The 19,523-nt window shown below is 40.3% G+C and overlaps 1 protein-coding gene across 2 annotated transcripts; it reads right to left on the bottom strand.

Annotated features, from left to right (window-relative positions):
- Window positions 1-2,014: 2,014 nt before the first annotated feature.
- LOC101158261 (stereocilin) lies at window positions 2,015-18,359 on the bottom strand. Of its 2 annotated transcripts, XM_078944523.1 has the most exons (30): window positions 18,238-18,359; window positions 17,685-17,843; window positions 16,448-17,587; window positions 16,075-16,099; window positions 15,449-15,995; window positions 14,432-15,313; window positions 14,280-14,342; window positions 14,076-14,201; window positions 13,387-13,553; window positions 13,116-13,302; window positions 12,571-12,686; window positions 12,218-12,350; window positions 11,954-12,136; window positions 11,692-11,730; window positions 11,440-11,616; window positions 11,087-11,236; window positions 10,065-10,123; window positions 9,783-9,906; window positions 9,584-9,666; window positions 9,350-9,485; window positions 8,715-8,917; window positions 6,410-6,500; window positions 6,152-6,323; window positions 5,892-6,061; window positions 5,330-5,485; window positions 5,097-5,239; window positions 4,575-4,723; window positions 4,227-4,324; window positions 2,309-2,456; window positions 2,015-2,183 (listed from the first exon to the last, which is right to left on the bottom strand). In XM_078944523.1, exons 2-30 carry the CDS (start codon window positions 17,755-17,757, stop codon window positions 2,095-2,097), a joined length of 5,829 nt encoding a protein of 1,942 aa, XP_078800649.1. In that variant the 5' UTR covers window positions 17,758-17,843; window positions 18,238-18,359; the 3' UTR covers window positions 2,015-2,094. The 2 variants fall into 2 exon arrangements, with proteins under 2 accessions (XP_078800649.1, XP_023809268.2); XM_023953500.2 differs by lacking the exon at window positions 18,238-18,359 and having other exon boundaries at window positions 17,685-17,850.
- Between the last annotated feature and the right edge of the window lie 1,164 nt (window positions 18,360-19,523).

Genomic DNA, 19,523 nt, shown 5'->3' with positions numbered 1-19,523 from the left:
ACACATTATGGTAGAAATGAGTTTTTGAGTTTATGTTTGCTTTGTTGTATTTAGCACCCTGTACTTGAAGGCGGTGTGTTTGGAAATCATTTGCTATTCTTCGATAATGGTATATCTTCAGACATGTCCTGTGGGGCAGAGAAGGCACACCCATTATTTTCCAATCCCTTTTTAGGTCAACCGTTAATCTTTGACCTGAGTTTCAAAAATAAATTCCATCACCATGTAGGAACACTGTACTTAATGACAGACTGTTCAGATCCTAAGGGGAGCATAATGGTTTTGTCCACACATGGACTCGCAGCCGTCTTAAAAATGGGCTGACCTTCATCCAAAGTGGGTCCCTATGTGAGGTCCCCAAAAAAAGGGAGTCAAAAAGTAGTCCCAAATCCTTATTCAACATGTTCTGCTTAACGTTCTGCTCCTAAACTCAAATGGTACTGTGGTTTCCAGAAAATCTAAGATGTGTCTGTAAGGACAAACAAAAACTGAAATAAAACGGGAAGTTGAGTGGAGCATAAAGTGGCAAACATGCCCCATAAGCAACTATATGATCGTCGAGGGACGCAGTGCAGCGTTGTAAAACGTGGAATGTGAGTGTGGAATGGCAGATATATACATCTGTTCCTGATGGTGTTTTCTTTTAGAACAAACAACAGACAAGAATATTTTCTTTTTTTTTTGCAGATTTCTTTATCTGAGAACTGCTAATGATAATAACAGAAAAAAAGAGCACATCCAGGTAATCCTCATTATTTGCACACAGAGAAGTGTCCCCTGCTGGTTGTGGTATGGATGACATCTGCCATACATCCTCGCTTTGCATATTGTAAAGTTTTTCTATCGTTCGATTAAATCTGTCTTAAATGTCCACCATGTGGCCAGCCCTGACTTCCAGTGTGTCTAATTCCCTATAACAATGCCACCTGTGTTGCAACTAAATCATTCATTTCTATTTACTATTTACTTTTCATCGCTTTTAGACAGATCACAGGAGAAGAGCCAAAATTCCTAATAATGTGTGTTAGAGCTTTTAACAGCTGAAATAAGCTCGGGAGAGAATTTGTCACATAGAAATGTTGGAGGTTTCGGGCTTTCTCCTTCGTTTATTGATAAGAAAACACGTACTGGTAGTTCTTTTCTTTACCTCTATTTCATCCGAGAAGATGTGTCACACTTTACAGGGCCTCTCGTGAAAGTCTGATTCTGACACTTATTTACATTTTTTGTCCTTTCTTTTTTGAGGTTGAAACTTTTTTATTCAATAAAAAATGTGTTTCATGGATTGCTGGCTGTTTTGCTGCCTAAAGTTACAAATCAAGACATCCAGCTCAGCAATGCCATAAAAATTAGAGATGCACTCAGTGGGAAATGCCAGCTGCTGTGTGGATGAGCCAATCAACAGTCAGCTGATTTGTTGCCAGTCCTGCAAAACAGGAAACCAGATGAGAGACAACAATTCAAAGTCTGCAACTGCAGGTTTATGGATGTAGTTCTGAAAGTCATTCTTATATTTTATAATTTAACAAGTCCTCTTGAAGAATCACATTTGAATACATCACACGGTTGGTTTTGCTGTTTTTAACTCAGACATCAATTGTTGAGGAACACACTTCATATCCTTACTTAGCTGAAGAGTGTCTGCAGAGAAAATAAGCAAACTAGGTGCTATTAAGGAAAGAGTTTACCACTATGGTCAGATTAGTGAGGCAACATCTTTTATTATTTGCACTCGCAGAGTTATCTTATTGGTCCTTATATTATGGTTTGGCAGCAGAATAATAATGCAACAATATCTTGGGCCAATAGTTTACCTGTAAAATGACAAGAAATCCCTTTCTCCTGTCAAGTAAGCACAAGCCACCACCCATCTCTTGATGTAGTTCTAAGAGGAAAAGAGGGCTACAGAAACGCATGATGATTTGTACTCTGCCAAGCTAATAGCACTCATAAAAGGAAAGCATGAGCAGCCAAGCCCCAACCATAAATCAGCAGCCCATTCACAGAGAAGCAGAAGAGTTAAAAATATTTATTTTAAGTACAAATAACATCTTAAGAGAAGGCAATGGGACAACCACACAATGTTCCACCATTTTAAACAAGTTGCCGTAACAAAAAGCACAGAGCCAGTAAGTGTAAAGTAAGGCTATCTGTGTGTAGCGGTCCTGGAGCCAGGTTTCTCCCTGTAAAAGAGGAGGAAGAATGAATTTGTATTTATGCCCCTGCAGAAACAAGTATCACCATAACTGATAAATATAGACCTGTAATAAAAATTAAAAAAAGTTTTGTGTTTTCCCCACACACACACCTCGGAGCTCAAGTAAGACATCCCCCTCATAGCGAGCAAGTGTGAGAGCATGTCTCTGTTCAGTGTCCAGCTCTGCCCACTGCTCCTGTGTGACAGCCCACGCCTGCTCCACACTCAGCCACGACAACTGGACGGCGCTGAACACCACCTGCCAGAAACACAACCCCAAGAAAAATTTGGGAAGCTTTCCTGCTGTTTTTTTTTTTTTTTAAATAGAAAATCCCCTGGTTCTTCTGCAGTTTCATCAAGTTTAAATGTTTGAATAAAGTTGGAAAATAATGGGACACAAAGGATTTTAGAATTGATACAAGGGTAGCCTGATCTGATCTGACACAGCAACACAGTAATGCTTGGACAATTTTGGTATAAATTGGCAGTTTGGGGATGTCAGAGGAGGAGAAATAGAATGAAAACACAGATCGTACCACTTAACAAATCTCTCATTTATCTGCTTCCCTTTTATTGGTTGTGTTGCTCATCAAATTACTTTGGTTCATTAAATCAAATCTTTTTCCCTAGATATTGCTTACAGAAATACCTTGTGTTTTTTTCCCCTTTCTCAGTTTTGCGTTTTTTGCTGATCTATTTATCTTCCAAGTCCAGAGTACTCATTCCTTAAAGACTACAAAGAGGGTTTAATTTTTTAGTGTGAATAATAGTTGTCCTTTTCATGGATTGAAATGTCTTTGTCATCTTCACAACTTTTGTAATATGTCTTAGTTAAATCTGTTGCGACTTTGTGCACTGCCAAAGAATCTGTCATGGAAGAGACTTTGTAAATAACCAGATGGAGAATCTCCTTATTTAGGGGACCTGGCTCTTTGCAGTTTTTGTAACAAGCTGTCAGCAAAGAAATTTGGAGATTTTTCTTTTTTGTGACTTGAAATGTCATAAAAAGAACAATTTCTTGTTTGCCTTTTTAAGATGTTTTCGTCAACAATAGAACAACAAATAAAATAAAAAGTTTAAATGTATTTTCCAGCATCCATTTTACTGAACCCGCTGACTGACTGACTCCCTTTCAGAGTCAAGGGGTTGCTGGAGCCTATCGCCGCAAATGTTGTGCAAAAGTGAGACGTCTGTCGCAGGGCCACAAACACACACAGTCAAAACACACATTCACAGAGACAAGTTTTATCTTCAAGCAGTTTTAGATCTTCAATAAAAGATTTTTAAATAAATGTAGGTACCTTCCCAAAGAGGGTTTCACTATTTAAACAAAAAAAAGTCACATTTTAAGAATGAAACCAACCAAAAATACAAATGTACCATTAGCTGTCACGCTATATTTGTGAAATGTCTTCGGAGTTACTGGCGCATATGCAAATACATGTGCACGCAGAACTGGGCTGTGGTCATAGTACAGATATGCCCTTGTTGCTGCACACAGATTGCTTTCTAAACTGGCTCAAAGCTCTCATCCCCGAGGAGCACGAAGACGTTTGATCCAGTAACTGAGTAAAGTAATCAATTACTTTATAGAAGTAATTTACCCAACACTGGTGGTTTAACCCCCCTAATCCAGCCCTTCATGCTGAGTGTCAAGCAGGTAGGCTCCAATTTTTAGAGTTTTCTGACTTGGCCTGGATTTTGAACTAAAGACCTTCCAGTCACAGGGCGGACACTCTACCACAAGACCACTGAGATGTTCAATGTTGTTGTAAATTTTACAACTGGATTCATTCCAGGACATCCATAATAGAACACTTTTAAAGATAGACTGAATTAGAGCCTTAAGAACTGAAATGTAATAACTTAAACACAAAGAATGTTCTTCTTTTCTTAAGATGCAGGTGTTCAATATTTAATTTCATAGCTGAACAGTTGAGCTAAACTGCTTCCTGTGGGCGACAGAGGTTATCCGTCCCCTCCAAAACTGAGGGTTGGTTTGAACAAACAAGCATCAAATGGAACTCACTGCCATCTTTTTGGGAGACATCATTGCAATAGCCTCAGGGGTGATTCCTTCCACTTGTTCCTGAAGGAGGGCTGACAGCACAATATCAGGCAATCCCGCTGAAAACAGAGACAAACACTGAACCAAGGTAATTAATGTTTCTCATTACAAATCACAGCAAGAGGGTAGAAAAACATTCCTGTCTCTTTCTACAGCCGTAAAGCCTCTGGGAAACATTTAATTGCACCTATCCATCCAAGAGCTGTCAATCTGAATTTTCTCCATTCTCACTCTTCAAAAATACTATTTTAAGTTGATGCACACGGAAAAAAAAAAGTTTATTCACAGATATATTTCACCCTATTGTACCTGCCAATGTCCCAATTTCAGTGAATATCTCAGGTCCCCAAGCACTGACTGGACCAAAGGCCTCCGGTCTGAACAAAGAGCTAGTCAGCGCCTCCATCTGCTGCTCCGTGCACGGCAGGGACATCTCCCGCAAGAACATAACAGCTACACTGCAGGCAGAGGTGAAAAGATCAAGGACCTCATCCTCCCCTGAGGGCATGCAGAATGTTTCAGAAAGGCTCCTCCTGCCAAGAAATATTCATCAGCCACCTGCTTGTTGGCATGTTTTCAGGTTTTCCATACACATTTTTTGCTGCACTCATTGTTTATTGCGGTAGGGGTGGCTTTCACGACAGTTGTTTTAATTATACTTTATTGTACCTCATTTGTCCAAGCAGATAAAATGTCTGTTTTTAGGAAAAGTTCCTTTTTTTGTGCTGTTCTCTTGCAGTTTGTTTAATAATTTAGTTTCTAGGGGCTTTGAAAGCAAGTCTGAAACAGATTTAGATTGTTGATGCTTGTAAATCTAAAAAACGGACTTACCTGAGGTTATAGGAGTTGAGTCTTTTCATCTCTGAGGGGTAAAGACCACAGATCAGATGGCCAAATGTTGCTAGATCGACATCTGTTAACTGCTCCACTTTCAGCCTTCGTTTTCGCATCACATTTAAAACCACTGCTCTCATCTGAGCAGCCAGTCAGAAACAAACAGAGTAAGGGAACACCACGGGACTCAACATCACTTTTTTTGTATCAGCTTTAGGTACAAAGTTCACCTTTCGTGGATTCCAGTCTGTCAATGTGCCAAGATGTGCCAGTACAGTCATGTCAGTGAGGCCGCTGTCCTGCAGCTCCCTGTCCCCCATCTCTGTCACCAGTGAGCCCAGCGCCAGCACCTGATCTGTTCTCAGCTCCCTCCCGGGGTTGAAGAGCTGGATTTAATGACAAGACATGGTTCGTCCACAGATTTACTTCAAAATCAAATCATAGCAGCAGCGTGGACCTGTCTCACTGTGTTGTATTTTTTGTCAGGAGTAACAAGTCATTGCTATTTTCAAAAGTGGACTAAAAAGCAGTGTTAGAAAATCAAGAAGAATGTTCTTTTACTTAGAAAAGTGTTTTACAATTTTAGGACGAGGTGTTATGAGGCGAACCAAGCTGCTGGAGCTCATCTCAGCCCCTGGGGAGCTCTGAGATGATGAGGTCCTATTATTCCTGACTGACCCACTCTGCACAATCCATCGGGGAGAACAAGCTGTTCTACTAGTGTCAGGGGAGACAATGCGTGTGGAGGCTTTGAGGCTGAAAATAATCTTTAGTAGGAGGAGTTTTGCTGACCTGCCTCAGTCTGATCCACAGTGCCCGCCGCTGCACTGAGCTCAGTGATGAATCCTGACCAAAGACTTCCACACATTCCCTTAGCTCCTTCTCTGACATCCGGCTGAGCTGAGTGGACATCCAAGCAGAAGGAAACGTCCCTCTAATGTCTGCACAGCTTGGGGTTGGCACTGCTTGGAAAAAAATTAACCCAGGAGTTTAGTGAGTGTGGATTTTTGACTAAAATGCAATAGCTACAAAGCACTGGAAGTGTACTGAACTTTTTGCCCGACGATTTTGTGCTTTGACAATCCACTGAATGAGGCTCTGAGTCTGTTGCCTGTATTGATGCTCGTCCACACACTGGATGACACAAACTCTGCCAACCTCACTGTCCTTCCAACGCTTTTGACCCACCAGGATCTGCTCGACTATGTCCTTATTCAGCACAGTCTGTTTAACAGAAATGTCCTTTTGGCTAGGTTATGAGTTCCTACAAATGTCAAATACACTTCTCGGGTTGTGATCAGGGTGCTTACCTTTGGAATGGAGTTAATCTGCTTTGTTGAGAGAGCAAACATTAGCCTGCCCAAATGTTCCACATCGCCAACGTGCCATTTGGATGGATCACTAGAAAGAAAGCAGAGGCTTTATCATCAGCGCTGCACTAATGTGTGAGTTAAAATTAAGCATCACAGATCATTACATTTAAAGGGCATCTATGGCGTAACAGGATATCATCCACTGATCGGCACAAAAACTGTTCAGTTCTCTGACTGCGCATGCAGATGTTCATCAGCGTGTGACAGATGAACCATGTCATGAAGAAGACCTGGGCCAGATGGCACTACTTTTGATGAAGGACATAAGGAAAGGAGTACATTCATCACATAATTTCATATTTAAATAATATGAGCATCATTTAATAAAAAAAACAAAACAAACTTGTACTCTGTTTAACAGCCTTTGCATGAGCAGGTGTGTGTGAAAAAACTATTTTCTTTTGTTGGACTCTAGTGCTACTACACTACTGCCAGAATCACAACTGTTTTTTTAAACTTCATGATAAAATAACAACAATAATAATACATATTAATACCATGTTCATAAATGTTGTTTATATAGTCTTTTTATAGTATTTTTTCTCATTAAGTGGCATTTGTAAATTTGCCAAATCTCTTTTAATTATCCTTCCTATGTTCAATGCTGGACACTTGCTTTTTAACATTGATTGCCCCATTTCAAAACTAATAAATCATGTGAGCAGGATATTTGAAATCACAAAAATAAAGAAAAGGGGATTTCTGTCTTTATCTAAAATGAGAAAAAAAATCTAACTTTCCACAAAAACCTCCATTAACCAGCTGCTGAATTGAACTGCCTAAGGCTATGAAAGTATATCTGTGAAAGAGACCAGTCAACCTTTTAAATTCCGTTTATCATTTAAAATAAAGACACTGACTTTAAGTCCTTATATGAATATTATAGAAAGTTTCAAGTGTAAGGGATATTATTTTTCATTTTTGGTGCCACAAACCAATAAAGTTACCTACCTCTCAACACCTTTTCATTTATGTCTTGTGTGTAAATCTTTGTGACAAGATAAAGAGGGGGACCATTTTTGTGTCACATTTTTAAAGTAGACCCTCCTTAAATGCCTCCTAAAAGCCATGTACCAAACAATGCTGTTCAATTTTCAAAGAAGCACAGCATCAGTGGATGTCAAAACAAATGGGTGAAAGCAGCATAAAGTGCTGCTTTCACTGCTTTCAGCTTTCAGTGCCAAGTACCACATATAAACCCACCTAGTGGTCTAAATGTAGTCAGGTCACAATTTATGACTTGAACTGCATTGTTATTTCATAATCCTAAAAGAGAACCTTCACCAGCATCATTCTACAATGAAGCTTGCCCACATTTTCTGTTATTTACCTTTTTTGGTGAATAGTTTGACAGTATTTACCAAAGTATGGCAACAATATGAACAAAACACATGTGGTGATTCAGTAGAATATTTCTATAATACATTTTATATATATATATATATATATATATATATGTTACATATATGTTCATTTCAGATCATTATGGTATTTGCATTTTTGAGACCCCCATCTCCTTAGCCTTATCACAACTTTTTCTTAATCCTTATATTATGTTCGGGTCAAAGGGGTCAATTTTCACCAGAACAAAATATATGGGGAAAAAACCATTGCATATAATTTTGTTAATTTTGTCTATATTTTCTGCCCTGTAGTTCATCATCATTCCACTAGGGGCAGTAGAAGGGCTTTACTTGCTCATTTCAACATGGATGCTTCCTTGAAACTTTTGGAAGGAAAAGCTTTGTTAATTTTCAAAACTTTACGGTGAGAATAACTCATCCATTCCTATTCTTATTTTTTAAATGACTACTTGCTGTATTGAAAAAAATTGAAAAATTTGATGATCATAAATTCTATATAATAGGGTAACCATGTTAAAAATGTGTGGATCAAATCTGAGACACTGTGCTTTTAGAGTGTTTTGTCCTGAATATTTAAGTGATTTCTTTCTTTCTTTTTGTATCTTAAACTAACATGTTTCTGACCAAAACTTACCAAATCACCCAGCGTGGAATAATTAATACTATCTATATTACATAAAAAATTATAATGCAAAAGTTTTTTGTGGATTTCATCAAAGGGTTAAAAAAACATCTTGATAAAAAAAATGTTCTGTCCATTACTTGATTTTTAGCTTAATCTCTGCAGCTAGTAAGTTTTGTGTTTTTCTTTTTCTTCCCATTGTTGTTTTGCGAGTAAACATTTTTTAAAGAAATACAATTTTTAGCAAGTATTTTACCCGAACAAGTCCTTCTGAGTTAGCATGTTGCTAATATCTCTCAGAGCTTCTTTAGGAAAGCAGAAGCTTCTCATATCTTCCATCCGCAGAGCCAGGGCTTCTCTATCCACCAGAGCCAGGCTGTCTCTGTCCAAGAACGGCAACAAAGGCCCCAAGATGTCCAAAACGGGGCCACTTATTTGTGGCTCTGCCAGAGAAGAGCCCTGCAAGCAAGTGGAAACAGAAAGTGCTTATAATATAATATGGCGGCTCTCTTTTTTCACTTTACTATTTAAAAAAAGAAAAGAAAGAATGAGTCAGGTAATCTCCTTCTGTGTATGTTTTTCCAACATCTCTGCTGCTTGTTTAAGAACTTATCAAGTGCATTATGTTCTTTCCATTAAATGATGTGTGTATTAACACATTTATGAGTCACTGTCAGTGACGCAAGTTCACCAAAAATAGCATCTCTTTGCTTCTAAATTGTAATGGGGTGTTTTGTTCATTTAATTGATTTCATAGGATTCTTAATTAAGCTTAACAGACTTTATATTTATATATTTTTTAAGAATGTCCTCCTGGTGCATCTTGCTTGGTTGAGATGTGCAATAAATACAGCAGCAGCATGTGTGGAATGGGTAATGCAGGTGATTTACCAGCTCAGTTATGGCTCTCTCAGCTAAATAGGTTTGTTTATAGTGTGGCAGTTTCAGGAAATCAATAAAATTTGTCTTAATGTAGTCCAGAATGGCTCTGACAGATGCATTGGAGAGGTCCTCCATCATCGTTACTCTAGAAAACAGCAAATAACAGGTACATGAAGGTGATCCCAGTTTGGAACTTTGAAAAACGTTTGTTCTACATCGCCATCTGAGTGAGTCAGCACTTACGGTAGTGTCGCAGCAAAACCAGCGCTCAAATTATTGAGGTCAATGGCATGTTGTTTCCTCAGTTCTTCCACTATGCATTTTCTCTGGTAACAATAGCAAAGCATGTCAGGACTTTTTAGTGCAAGTTCAACTTTAATCTGCACGCCACCTTGTTAAAAGTAATACAAGAAGTTTCCAAAGTTTGAAGTGAGTTCCTCACCAGAGAAAGTCTCGTGCCTCCAGGTTGTTCACTTACAAACTGCAGGAGCTCTGGGAGATCTGTGTCATTCTTCCAAAGCCTCAAGAGACTACAACTCATTCCACCAGTAATCTGACCCAGATCCCTAAAAGCAAAAGGCAGATGATCAAATATCTGACCTCAAAAACGACTTTATGTTTACTTTAGTTTTATGATGATATGATGAATACATATTAAATCAACATATATATATATATATATATATATATATATATATATATATACACACAGAGTTTAACATACCTCAATGATTTGATGGTAAGATTTTTGAATTCATGGATTTTGCGAAACAGAAACTGAGCCTGTTTGAAGAAAAGGAAAATCTGGATCAGAATTTTGACAACTAGTTTTTATTTAAACTAAAAAATTGACACAATGTAAGAATTAGCTATGCTGTTCTGTTTCAATTTACAGCATTTCCTGAATATCATTTTTTGGATCACATCAAATCACTTTAAAGCATGTGCATTTTTCTTCTTCAATACATAAAATAACATAAATGTTTTGTTATTTTTATTACATTTGTTGTGTTTTTTAGTAAAAATTATGCCTCAGAGATCTGCAGATAGTTTAAAATGAACTGTTTTTTAATTAATATTATTCATTGAATTCTCATTGTGTAAAAGGAATCTGCTGCTTTGATTCTTTAAGGCAAACAAACCCCTTTTCCCCATGGAGGGTTTGGCCAATGAATTTTGAATGTTCTAACAACCAGATCAATACAAACCAGTTGTACGATGGACCTTTTATCAGGTAAAGAAGGTGAAGACACATTTTGTTGTAAATAACTGAGTACTTGCTCTGTGAGGCAGTGGATGTTTCAGGGTTAACTGAAAACTCTTACTGCACTGAACAATGAAACAGTTCTATTCTTAAACATATTTTATCCTATTCCCTGTCTCTGTAGTCTATATTTTCATGTAAATGAAATTGTTGGCCTTGATTAATTTTACTTGGGTCTTGTTAGGCTGAAAGCAGTTGGTGAAAGCACTCTTGGCTGCAATAAAAATGCTTTAAGGTAGCCATTATTAATTTATGCTACACTCCTGCACACCACTGAACTATATCCAAACTAATTAGCTTGATGGCAGCTGATGTGAATGGAGTATTATTATCCTGAAAGGCTCATATCAAGCATATCCAATGACTTGCAGATTAATGGGGGCCGGAAACATTTTCCTCCTATGTAAAAGAATTGCCCTTTATAGTTGACATATCAATAAAATGACTTCACAAAAACTAGATTATAAGAGAATAATAAGCACCTGCTGCAGGGACCATGGAGTGTCTCTGTAGGCGTTGATGCTTTTCCAAATGCTCTCACCACTCATGGTCTGTATCAGCTTCCTCAGAGGGGTAAAAGGAAGCAAACAGTGTACCTGCTGTGTGATGTTACTCCAGTGTCTGTGTAGAGCCTGTCAACAACCAAGCAATAAAGAAAGTTTAATACATGCCTCAGTTGTGAGTCAGAAGTACGTCTTAGTCAATTTGGACTTGAACAAAATTACTTGATTTAGTGGTGTGATATACAGAATTAAAAGCAAGTAAGAAGGAATGTTAAAGGTGGAAATGTTTAGGGGAGATAAGTGATGCACCAAATTAAAAAAAGAGCTATGACCTCCTGCATTGCACTGTAGAGCATGGCTCTTTGTCCAGGTTTGAGATCTGTTAGCAGCGCCCTCCAGCATGAACAGTTAGCAGCTTCACTGATCTCAGACCAATGGAGGCCTCTGAACACAGCAGGAGAGAGGCCGGGGTGTAAAGGTTTTAGGCTGCACAGTTGTTCTGTTGTGAGCTGGAAAATACAGGCAAATGCAACCATTAGGGCAAAATCGGCTAAAATGTAAGATATTTTGAAAAGGTTACTTACATTTGCCTCCTTTGACATTTTGGATAAGATCTGAAAAGCCTGAAGGCAACGTACATTTAAAAAAAAACGTTGAAGAGTTCCCATTTAAAAACAAAAACATGACACATAATGGACAATGTTATTTGTCACAAATTGAAAAACAAAACTGTATGTAATAAAGGTTTTAGGCAAGATGGATGTGTGAAACAAAAATAACATTTATACAGCAACAGAGCTGCAGATGTCAAGAGTTCTAAGGAAAGAAGAGGAGAATTCATCAGACCTGAGCTGGTGAGTATTTGTGCAAGGCTGGTTTTGACAGGATTTCCAAGACTTGCTGAGTGGGAAGAGACAGCAGGAAGGGAGCCCCTAAATGGGGCAGCAAACCACTGAGAGCAGACAGCTGTGGAGAAGCCATGGTGCTGATGTTCAGAGTCTGAACTGCTGGTATCAACCAAGATGATAGCTGAATAAAACATAGACCCACAAAGTTAGTCAGGATTTTTCTGGGGAAGAAGAATGAAAGCTTAAGGTTTGGATTGCTCACTCTGCCACTGGAACTGATTAGCCCTTCGGACATGCACTGAGAAAGCTGCTGCCACAAGGCAAAGGACACCTCTGAGTCCTGGAGATATGGACCCAGGTCCGCTGGATCCAGGTAGCATGCAAGAACTCCTAACCTGTGTTGGGCAAATTCACCATTTATAAAATGTAAAAAAAAAAAATCAGAAGCTGACGATTAACTGAAAAAAGAAACAAAACAAAAAACACAAATATGCCATAATATTTCAAACTTAGAAAACGATTCATTTTCATAAATTGATGCAGGGAGTGTATAATATTAACATCCAACAATCTAATCGAGTGTGAAAATGCAATAATGCAGCATCTTGCTCCCACCTCGCTATGTCATCGCCAGTCAGATTCTTCCTCTTGCTGAAAAGGGTCCGAAGCACATGGCGCCCCCTCACAATATCCAGACTGCTGTTGCCTAGCAACTCTACCACAGGACTGAGCTGAGAAATAATTAAAGTTTCAAAAACAAACAGCATGTAGTATTGTGTTTGGAGCTTTTCTCAGCGGCACTGATATAAAAACAAGTTGCTGCAATGTCTTACAAATATACTTAGTCAATTTTGAAACATTTGCTGGATTGATATGATTTATCAGTTCCAGAAACACAGACTCTGGATGCCTCCAGGAAAGGAAAATATCTGTTGCTGCTTCACAAGTTTATGGAGAGAAACAAAGAACAACAAAAGAAAGAAAACTAATAAGAAAAAAAATGACTCAAAAACAGAATTTTATCATTGTGGTCTTTAGACACAAATACAGATTTTCCAGTTTTTTCATTACCGTAGTTTTAAAAGAAAAAATCATTATTGTCCATATGATGCGTGTGAGTTCAACAGTTACCGCATTTATTTAAAGAGCCTTGCACTAACCTGTTGTGGTGTCAGCTGTTGAAAATGGCTGACCGGAAGGTACGGCAGAAGAGGGAGAATGGAACTAAGAAAGTACGGTGGCCATGTTGGGACATCTCCCACCGCTTGAGACTGCAGCAGTCGTTTCACAAAGGCCTTTTTCTGAGGCAGCTTCATCTCTGAGCTGTGGTCTCGAATGGCTGTCAACCTGCCAGATAGTGCAGAGGCTGTAAGCTTTGGAGAAGAGAGGGCGCTACCATGAAATTTTATAAATCTTCTGTCAGTAACTCACACGCTGTCATTGACAATAAGGGAGGCTGGGAAACTCATTATGTCTGAGACTGACATGAATGGTATGAACTGAGAAAGGTCCACAAACAGCTCTGGGGTCACTCTAGGGAACTTGTGAATAAATGCAGCTGTCATAGTTTCCATAGCTTGTTGCTCTTTTTGAGAGACCTGACAGAGGACACAAAACAGGACAAGAATGATGTGTACAGTTGGCCCCTCTTTAACAATGCATGGGCCATGACATGCATTCAAACTCTTCTTTACAAAAGCCTCCTGTCCCAGAAACTGCACATGCTAAAAACATGACAGTCCCCCGTCCCTTTTTGTAATATTTGATATTAAAAAAGAATCACAATTCGTTTTCCACACGTTTTATCCTGTTTTCAGTCATAGGCGAGTGTTTAGATCTTCCAATGTCATCTGGTATGACATCAGGTAGAGATGAGACACTCTGTCAGATCACCAGTTCATGACAGGGTCATATAAAGGCTATTATTCATACATGTCATGTGCTTTGGTCATTTGAGAAGTAACCACCAATGTGTGTTTTTGGGCCTCTAGAAAGGGCCTCTAGAAAGGGTCAGTCTGTAGGAGGACATCCAACCTTTTCCTTAAAGAACACAACTTGGACTCAGTTATCCTGATGTTTGTTGTTGTATAGAAAATGGTCTTAAGAAGCTGAATTCAAACCTGGCTGGTTTCAACTTGCAGCTGATCCCAGCTTTGATGCATGTGGGAGATGAATCTCTTTACAGCATCTTTCTCAGCAGACATCACCAGAGTTCGAATGCTGTCTCTTGGCATCTGCAGGTACTCCTTGGGAGACAGATTGCCGGACGTTCATGTCCAGTGGACGGCTAATCATTAGGATGTGCAAAGAAATTGATCTGTTACCTGCAGCAGAACCCTGAGAGCAGAAGAGTTGTCGTCCTGCTGAATGAGGTCCCAAAGAACTGGCTGAATTTGTGGCATAAACAGTTTATTCACTGACAGTGTAACCATGAGAAAGAGGAGTCTGAATGTGTCAATCAGCTGCTGTTTCTTACACTAAAGCAACTGAGCAGGTCTTCTTTCAGAGTGGCATTCTGCTCTCTTCGTAGGAAGACTCCCACAGTGTGAAGGACACTCATGGAGGCTTCAGGCTGCAGGGAAGCCCAGGATGAGTTCTCAAGCAGGCTGGACAGGAGGATTGCCTGCCCAAGACCTTGTCTTGCTTCTCCTTCCCCTTCGTCCAGCCCTGAAGAAAGCCCCACCATGAAGTCCAACACTCGCAGCACGTATCCCAGAACCACTAAAAAGCTCTGCTGCTTCCCTCCCTCCACTTCACACACACTCAGTTTGTGTAAAAGGTTTGTCAGCAGTGGGGCTGGATCCACACAGAGCTGTGACGTGTCAAAGTCATATGGCGCTGGGAGCATGTCAAAAACTCTTTGCAGAAAGCATTTCTTGCTCTCCTGCTCTGCGTGCAAATCTGCACAGAAATCTGCAAACTGAATCTTTAACTTTAAGAGATCCTGGTATAACGTAGTATTCAAACAAATGTACTCTTTCAGTCCTTCCTTTTGTGTGCACAGCTCCTGAAGTGTAGAGTTGATGAAATGTTGTACTGTCCACTTCTTGTACTGACAAGTCTCCATGATGGTGTCATCATGAGAGAAGTTGTGCGTCTTAGAGCAATAGGCTGATGCCCAACTGTCCTGTAGCTGCTGGGAATCAAAGTAATCTTTGCTGCACAGAGAGGAGATCAGGACCGAGATGTTCGGCAGAAAACAGTGTCTGAAAATCTCTGCGCTAAGAGGACTGCTGCCCAACTGATCGAGACAGTTCCCGCTAAGACCTGAACTCACTGCTGTTTCACTTGAAAGCTGCACACACAATTCAGCTATACTGGTTTGGTTAAAAAAAGGATATTCCTTTGACAATGGAGCCTGAAAACAAAACAAATTTCAATTATTTCCTTTCCAAATAATAAAATGCCACATATAAAAACTTTTAGTGCATTGCAAATTTGACAAAACAAACTGCAAGTCATTTTTTCTAACCTAAATGGCACAAAGAATTACCTGATGAGCTCTTTGCAGCCAGAAGGATGAGTTGGCACAGACTGTATTGTTGAATTCGTAAGCAAAGAACTCACTGCAGACATGGACCCAAAAGAAGTCCTCCTCAGCAGCAGACAGGTACCAAGCTGCATTGGTACATGCAGCGTGCAGGTCAAGCCCCATGTGAGCCATGTCAGGGTTGACCGACCCATTTTCACCATCAAACAGTTTGCAGTAGAGGAATACAGTGAAGTTTGAGACACCTGTTAGGCCTGGTATGGATTCATTACATGCAGCCTCCAGGATTTCTGCTGAGGCTGAGTGTTCCATCTCTGTCTGCTTAATGCTGCCGTCTCTGAACTTGCTGCGAGGTGCAGCAGGAAGTTTAAGAAGGCGTTTGGATTTCTGAAAAGAAGCAGCATGTGTGGGTGACCGGGCTTGTGCCGGCTGTGATTGATGCTCCTCTTCAGAGGTAGAAGGGCAGGACAGAAATGGGAGTGAACCTGGACGACTCTGGGAGGTGATACCCAAAGCCTGAGTGTTCCACATCACATTGTGTCTTATGCCCCTGAAAATTCATGGAGAGAGCAACGATTAAACCGGTTTTACTTGCAACTTGCCGTAAAGTCATTACCGAAATATCTTACCATAAGATCAAATGTCTCAGGTCACCTTAAGGAAAGACAAATGACATGCATTATTTGAAAATCAAAGTAAACAGGCGATGAAAAGAGGCAGGTGGAGGCTGAACACCTGATATAACACAGGCGCTCAATCAACAATGCACAAGATATAACATTACTGACATCAATGAGAGGATAAAGGGGATTAGCTGGGCCAACAACAGACGCTTTCACTGCGCAGGGAAATTATAACGATTTTAAAGCAGTGTCAGTCACAGTCACCCGGGCAGCTCAGGGGAGAACTTTTGTCAGACTGATGAGACATTTAGAACATGCTTACTGTTTTCTTCACATTTAGACTCTCACCCAAAGTGTCGTCGTATTCTGTTTTACTCACCAACAGAGCATCTCCCATGTGTGTTCTGCTGCTTTCCATCCACCAGGCTGCTGACATCATCAAGGAGCACCATGGTAACTTGTGACACTTTCTTTCTCAAGTTACCATAGACGGAGCTCCCTACCCTGTGCAAAAGACCCCGCCTCAGCCCATCCAAACTCCTCACAAGAGCTAGGTTTCTTTTTGCCAGATGACCTCCGCGCTCTCCTCCACCAGAACGAGACAGAACCTGCAGAAGGAGGCTTTGCATGAAGTCTGCTTCATCCTCAGTGACCATCATTTCGTCCACAGATGTATTTCCGGACAACAGATCCTGTCTCAGGGCTTCAGGGGGTAAGCTGAAGGGCCTAAAGCGGCCAATTGTGCCCAAGCCCTTGGTGTTTCCAGAAGCTTCCCTTGAAGGGTGTAAGCTGACCACGGGTTTCCAGTTCCGCGTCTCCAGGAATTGCAGCAGCTCCTGAAGCCAGCTCACACTGAATTCACAATCATTTTGACCCTTCAAAGCGCAGATAAAGCCCTGGAGGCCTGCACTAGCCTGACCATACGTCCCACTGACCAGAGCCTGAAGCACAGTTTCCAACACAGCGCTAATTGTTCTCCAGTTCTGAGACAAGAAAGTCAAGATGGACTTCTGAGGTAGACGCTCTGATAAGGTAATGACACTTTGCAGGAGCCCCAGCAGCCAGTCCCAGTGTGGGCTTCCCCTCAGAGACAAAAACCAGTCCTGTAGTCTGATGCTGGGCCGAGGGGGAACTCTCCCGTTCCACTGGTTCAGTGCAGCACTTCCTTCAGACTGCAGGAAAAAGTGCAACACCTTCTCCCACAACTGCACCTCATCTTCTTCTCCAGGAGCCTCCTCCAGCTCTGCCCCCATCTCCTGGAGGTACAAAGAGATATTGTAGAGGAACCCAGAGAGACGGTGCCTGTCAATTGGCTTGTTTAATGACGGCCTGTTCTTGCTGGGAAAAAGTGTTTTTAAACTTCCCACTATGTTCCTCATCCAGGTTGGCATGGACTGGCCCCTGTTTGGGTCTGAGTCCTTATTCAGAGGAGATCTGTTTGGACTCAAACCATTTCCTTTACTCAGTTTTGAAATGATCTCCTTCAGAATGGCATCTCCTCTGTCCACTTTATCACCTCCTAAAAAGAGAATAGATATAGAAAGTGGCAACCGCCATTGAAATATTGAAACAATAAAGTAATATTTTATGTAGGCAAGTGGTTTCAGTGCACTCACCTGTCTTCTCAGGGGCTCCTTCTCCAAGTAAAACAACACAAAATAGGATACTTATAAATGTGAGAGTGGCCATCCCTGACCCAGTCTTCACAATCTCCACCTCTTTCCAGGATGCACAAAAACAAATGCTCTCACATTTTTCTCATGAATCCAGTTGTCCTGTGGGTTATAGGTGAAAACAAAGAAATAGCGTTTCTTCATTAAGTGATAGGATGCAGGTAAGTATCAGTGCCAGCAGAGGATATTAAACCTTAATGATTGTACAGCTTACGCTGCATGGTTTGTTAAGCAAAAAATGCAGGTCTTTTTAAACTGAAAGCCTGAACGTTCCATGATAAGTCTATAGGTGATGCTGGGTCGCTAGAGAGGGCATAACAAAAAAAATTTTTAACGATGAGCTGACCATTTCAAAAATAAAAGTTTTACAGCGTTCCAATTCTCACAGGATCCTGTTCTGAACATCAAAATAGATCTAATTTAGTTGAGACAACTATACAGCTATACCTTCAGCGATGGAACCTAAAAGATGAGAAATAAGATTCTCAGAACTCACCAAGTGTTATAATCCATCGTCTTTAAGTGGCTGGCAGCATCTCCTTCAGCTTTTTGTTGTGCTGACCTCCACCTGAGTGGGACTCTATTTCACCATCGCTCTGACTTTCTCTACTTTTTCCTCTCCCCCATCCCCCTCCTCCCTCCAGCGTCCACCTGTGCAGGTGTTTTAAGTGCCTTTTCTCAGGCTCTTTGCTTCAGGTTAGTTTGCAGCTTCACACTTGAAAATCTTTCCGGCATTATGTGTGTTTCTTTTTGTGTACCATCACACAAAGTGTTCTTTTAAATCTCTCCTGTATTTGGATATTTTCTGACTTTTTTCCTGCTTTTGAGGAATGAAAAAGGTGTTAAAAAGAAGTGAAAATCTGCATTATTTTAATCACACCCGGAATAACTGCCCCACTCTCGATCTGTCGCCCATTGACTAATTCTTTATTGAGGGGGGATTTATCTCTTGTAACACTGGGTGTGTTGGGGGTGTAGTCTTACCAAGCGGGTCAGACCAGAAGAACTTTGTATGCTGTCACTGTTTAGATACATTTATCCCTTGTCTGGACAGACCCACAATTGAGCCCTGTGCAAAGGGCACAGGAGCCGTCTCTCCAGAGTCAGACCGCTGTCTGCATGCCCTGTAATCTGAGAGCTCTCAGTGAAAGAACCACCTTCTCCTTCCTTTTGCTTCAGCTGCAAGATACTGCAGCCTGCACAGGGACAATAACTTCCTCCTGTATTATTGATGCCGCAGGGAACAGCGATCACTCAGTGCAGCAGGGCTCGATTCACCATGGGAATAGTCAATGAGAAACTGGATCTGCCCCCCCCCGCTGGAAACAGCAAATCGGCCAGGTAATATAGCTGTTGTGATTGAAATACACAGCTGGAGCTAACTATTACACTAACTTCTCAGTTGATAGATATACCAAGAATAAATCAATATAGTATAAATTCTGCACTTAAGTAAATTATGATTCAAAAATAATATTTTTTAGGTTACTCTGTTTCAATGTTTCCTTTTTAGCACTTTAAAAGGCTGGAATGACAGATATTTCTAGGTTTTTTTTTTTTTTTTTCAGTCTTGTCCTATGTGTCCTTTTAAAGTAAATGTCCAAAAAATACAATCATCATCATCATCATCATCATCACCAACCCTTAGCAATGACTATTATGCAGATACACACAGATTTTGTTCATCCTGGCTCATTCTAAACAAAAAGGCAAGACTTTTAATTTTTCAAATGGAGATTTTAACATACGTTTTTCATAAAATAACCATGCTGAAATCAAATA

The sequence above is a fragment of the Oryzias latipes genome, chromosome 3, assembly GCF_053564925.1.
Source record: "Oryzias latipes strain Hd-rR chromosome 3, Olatipes_Hd-rR_3.1".
NCBI classification, from domain to species: domain Eukaryota; kingdom Metazoa; phylum Chordata; class Actinopteri; order Beloniformes; family Adrianichthyidae; genus Oryzias; species Oryzias latipes.
The sequence above is the reverse complement of the archived record's forward strand: the minus strand, read 5'-3'. Positions and strand labels throughout refer to the sequence as shown.

What these genes read in the sequence shown, in the direction of transcription:
- LOC101158261 (XM_078944523.1), bottom strand. Translation starts at nt 17,757, where the DNA reads ATGGCCACTCTCACATTTATAAGTATCCTATTTTGTGTTGTTTTACTT. An exon ending in ACATGGGAGATGCTCTGTTG is followed by an intron (nt 16,100 to 16,447) that starts GTGAGTAAAACA and finishes TCTTTCCTTAAG; the next exon opens with GTGACCTGAGACATTTGATC. An exon ending in GGTTTTGCTGCGACACTACC is followed by an intron (nt 9,486 to 9,583) that starts GTAAGTGCTGAC and finishes GCTGTTTTCTAG; the next exon opens with AGTAACGATGATGGAGGACC.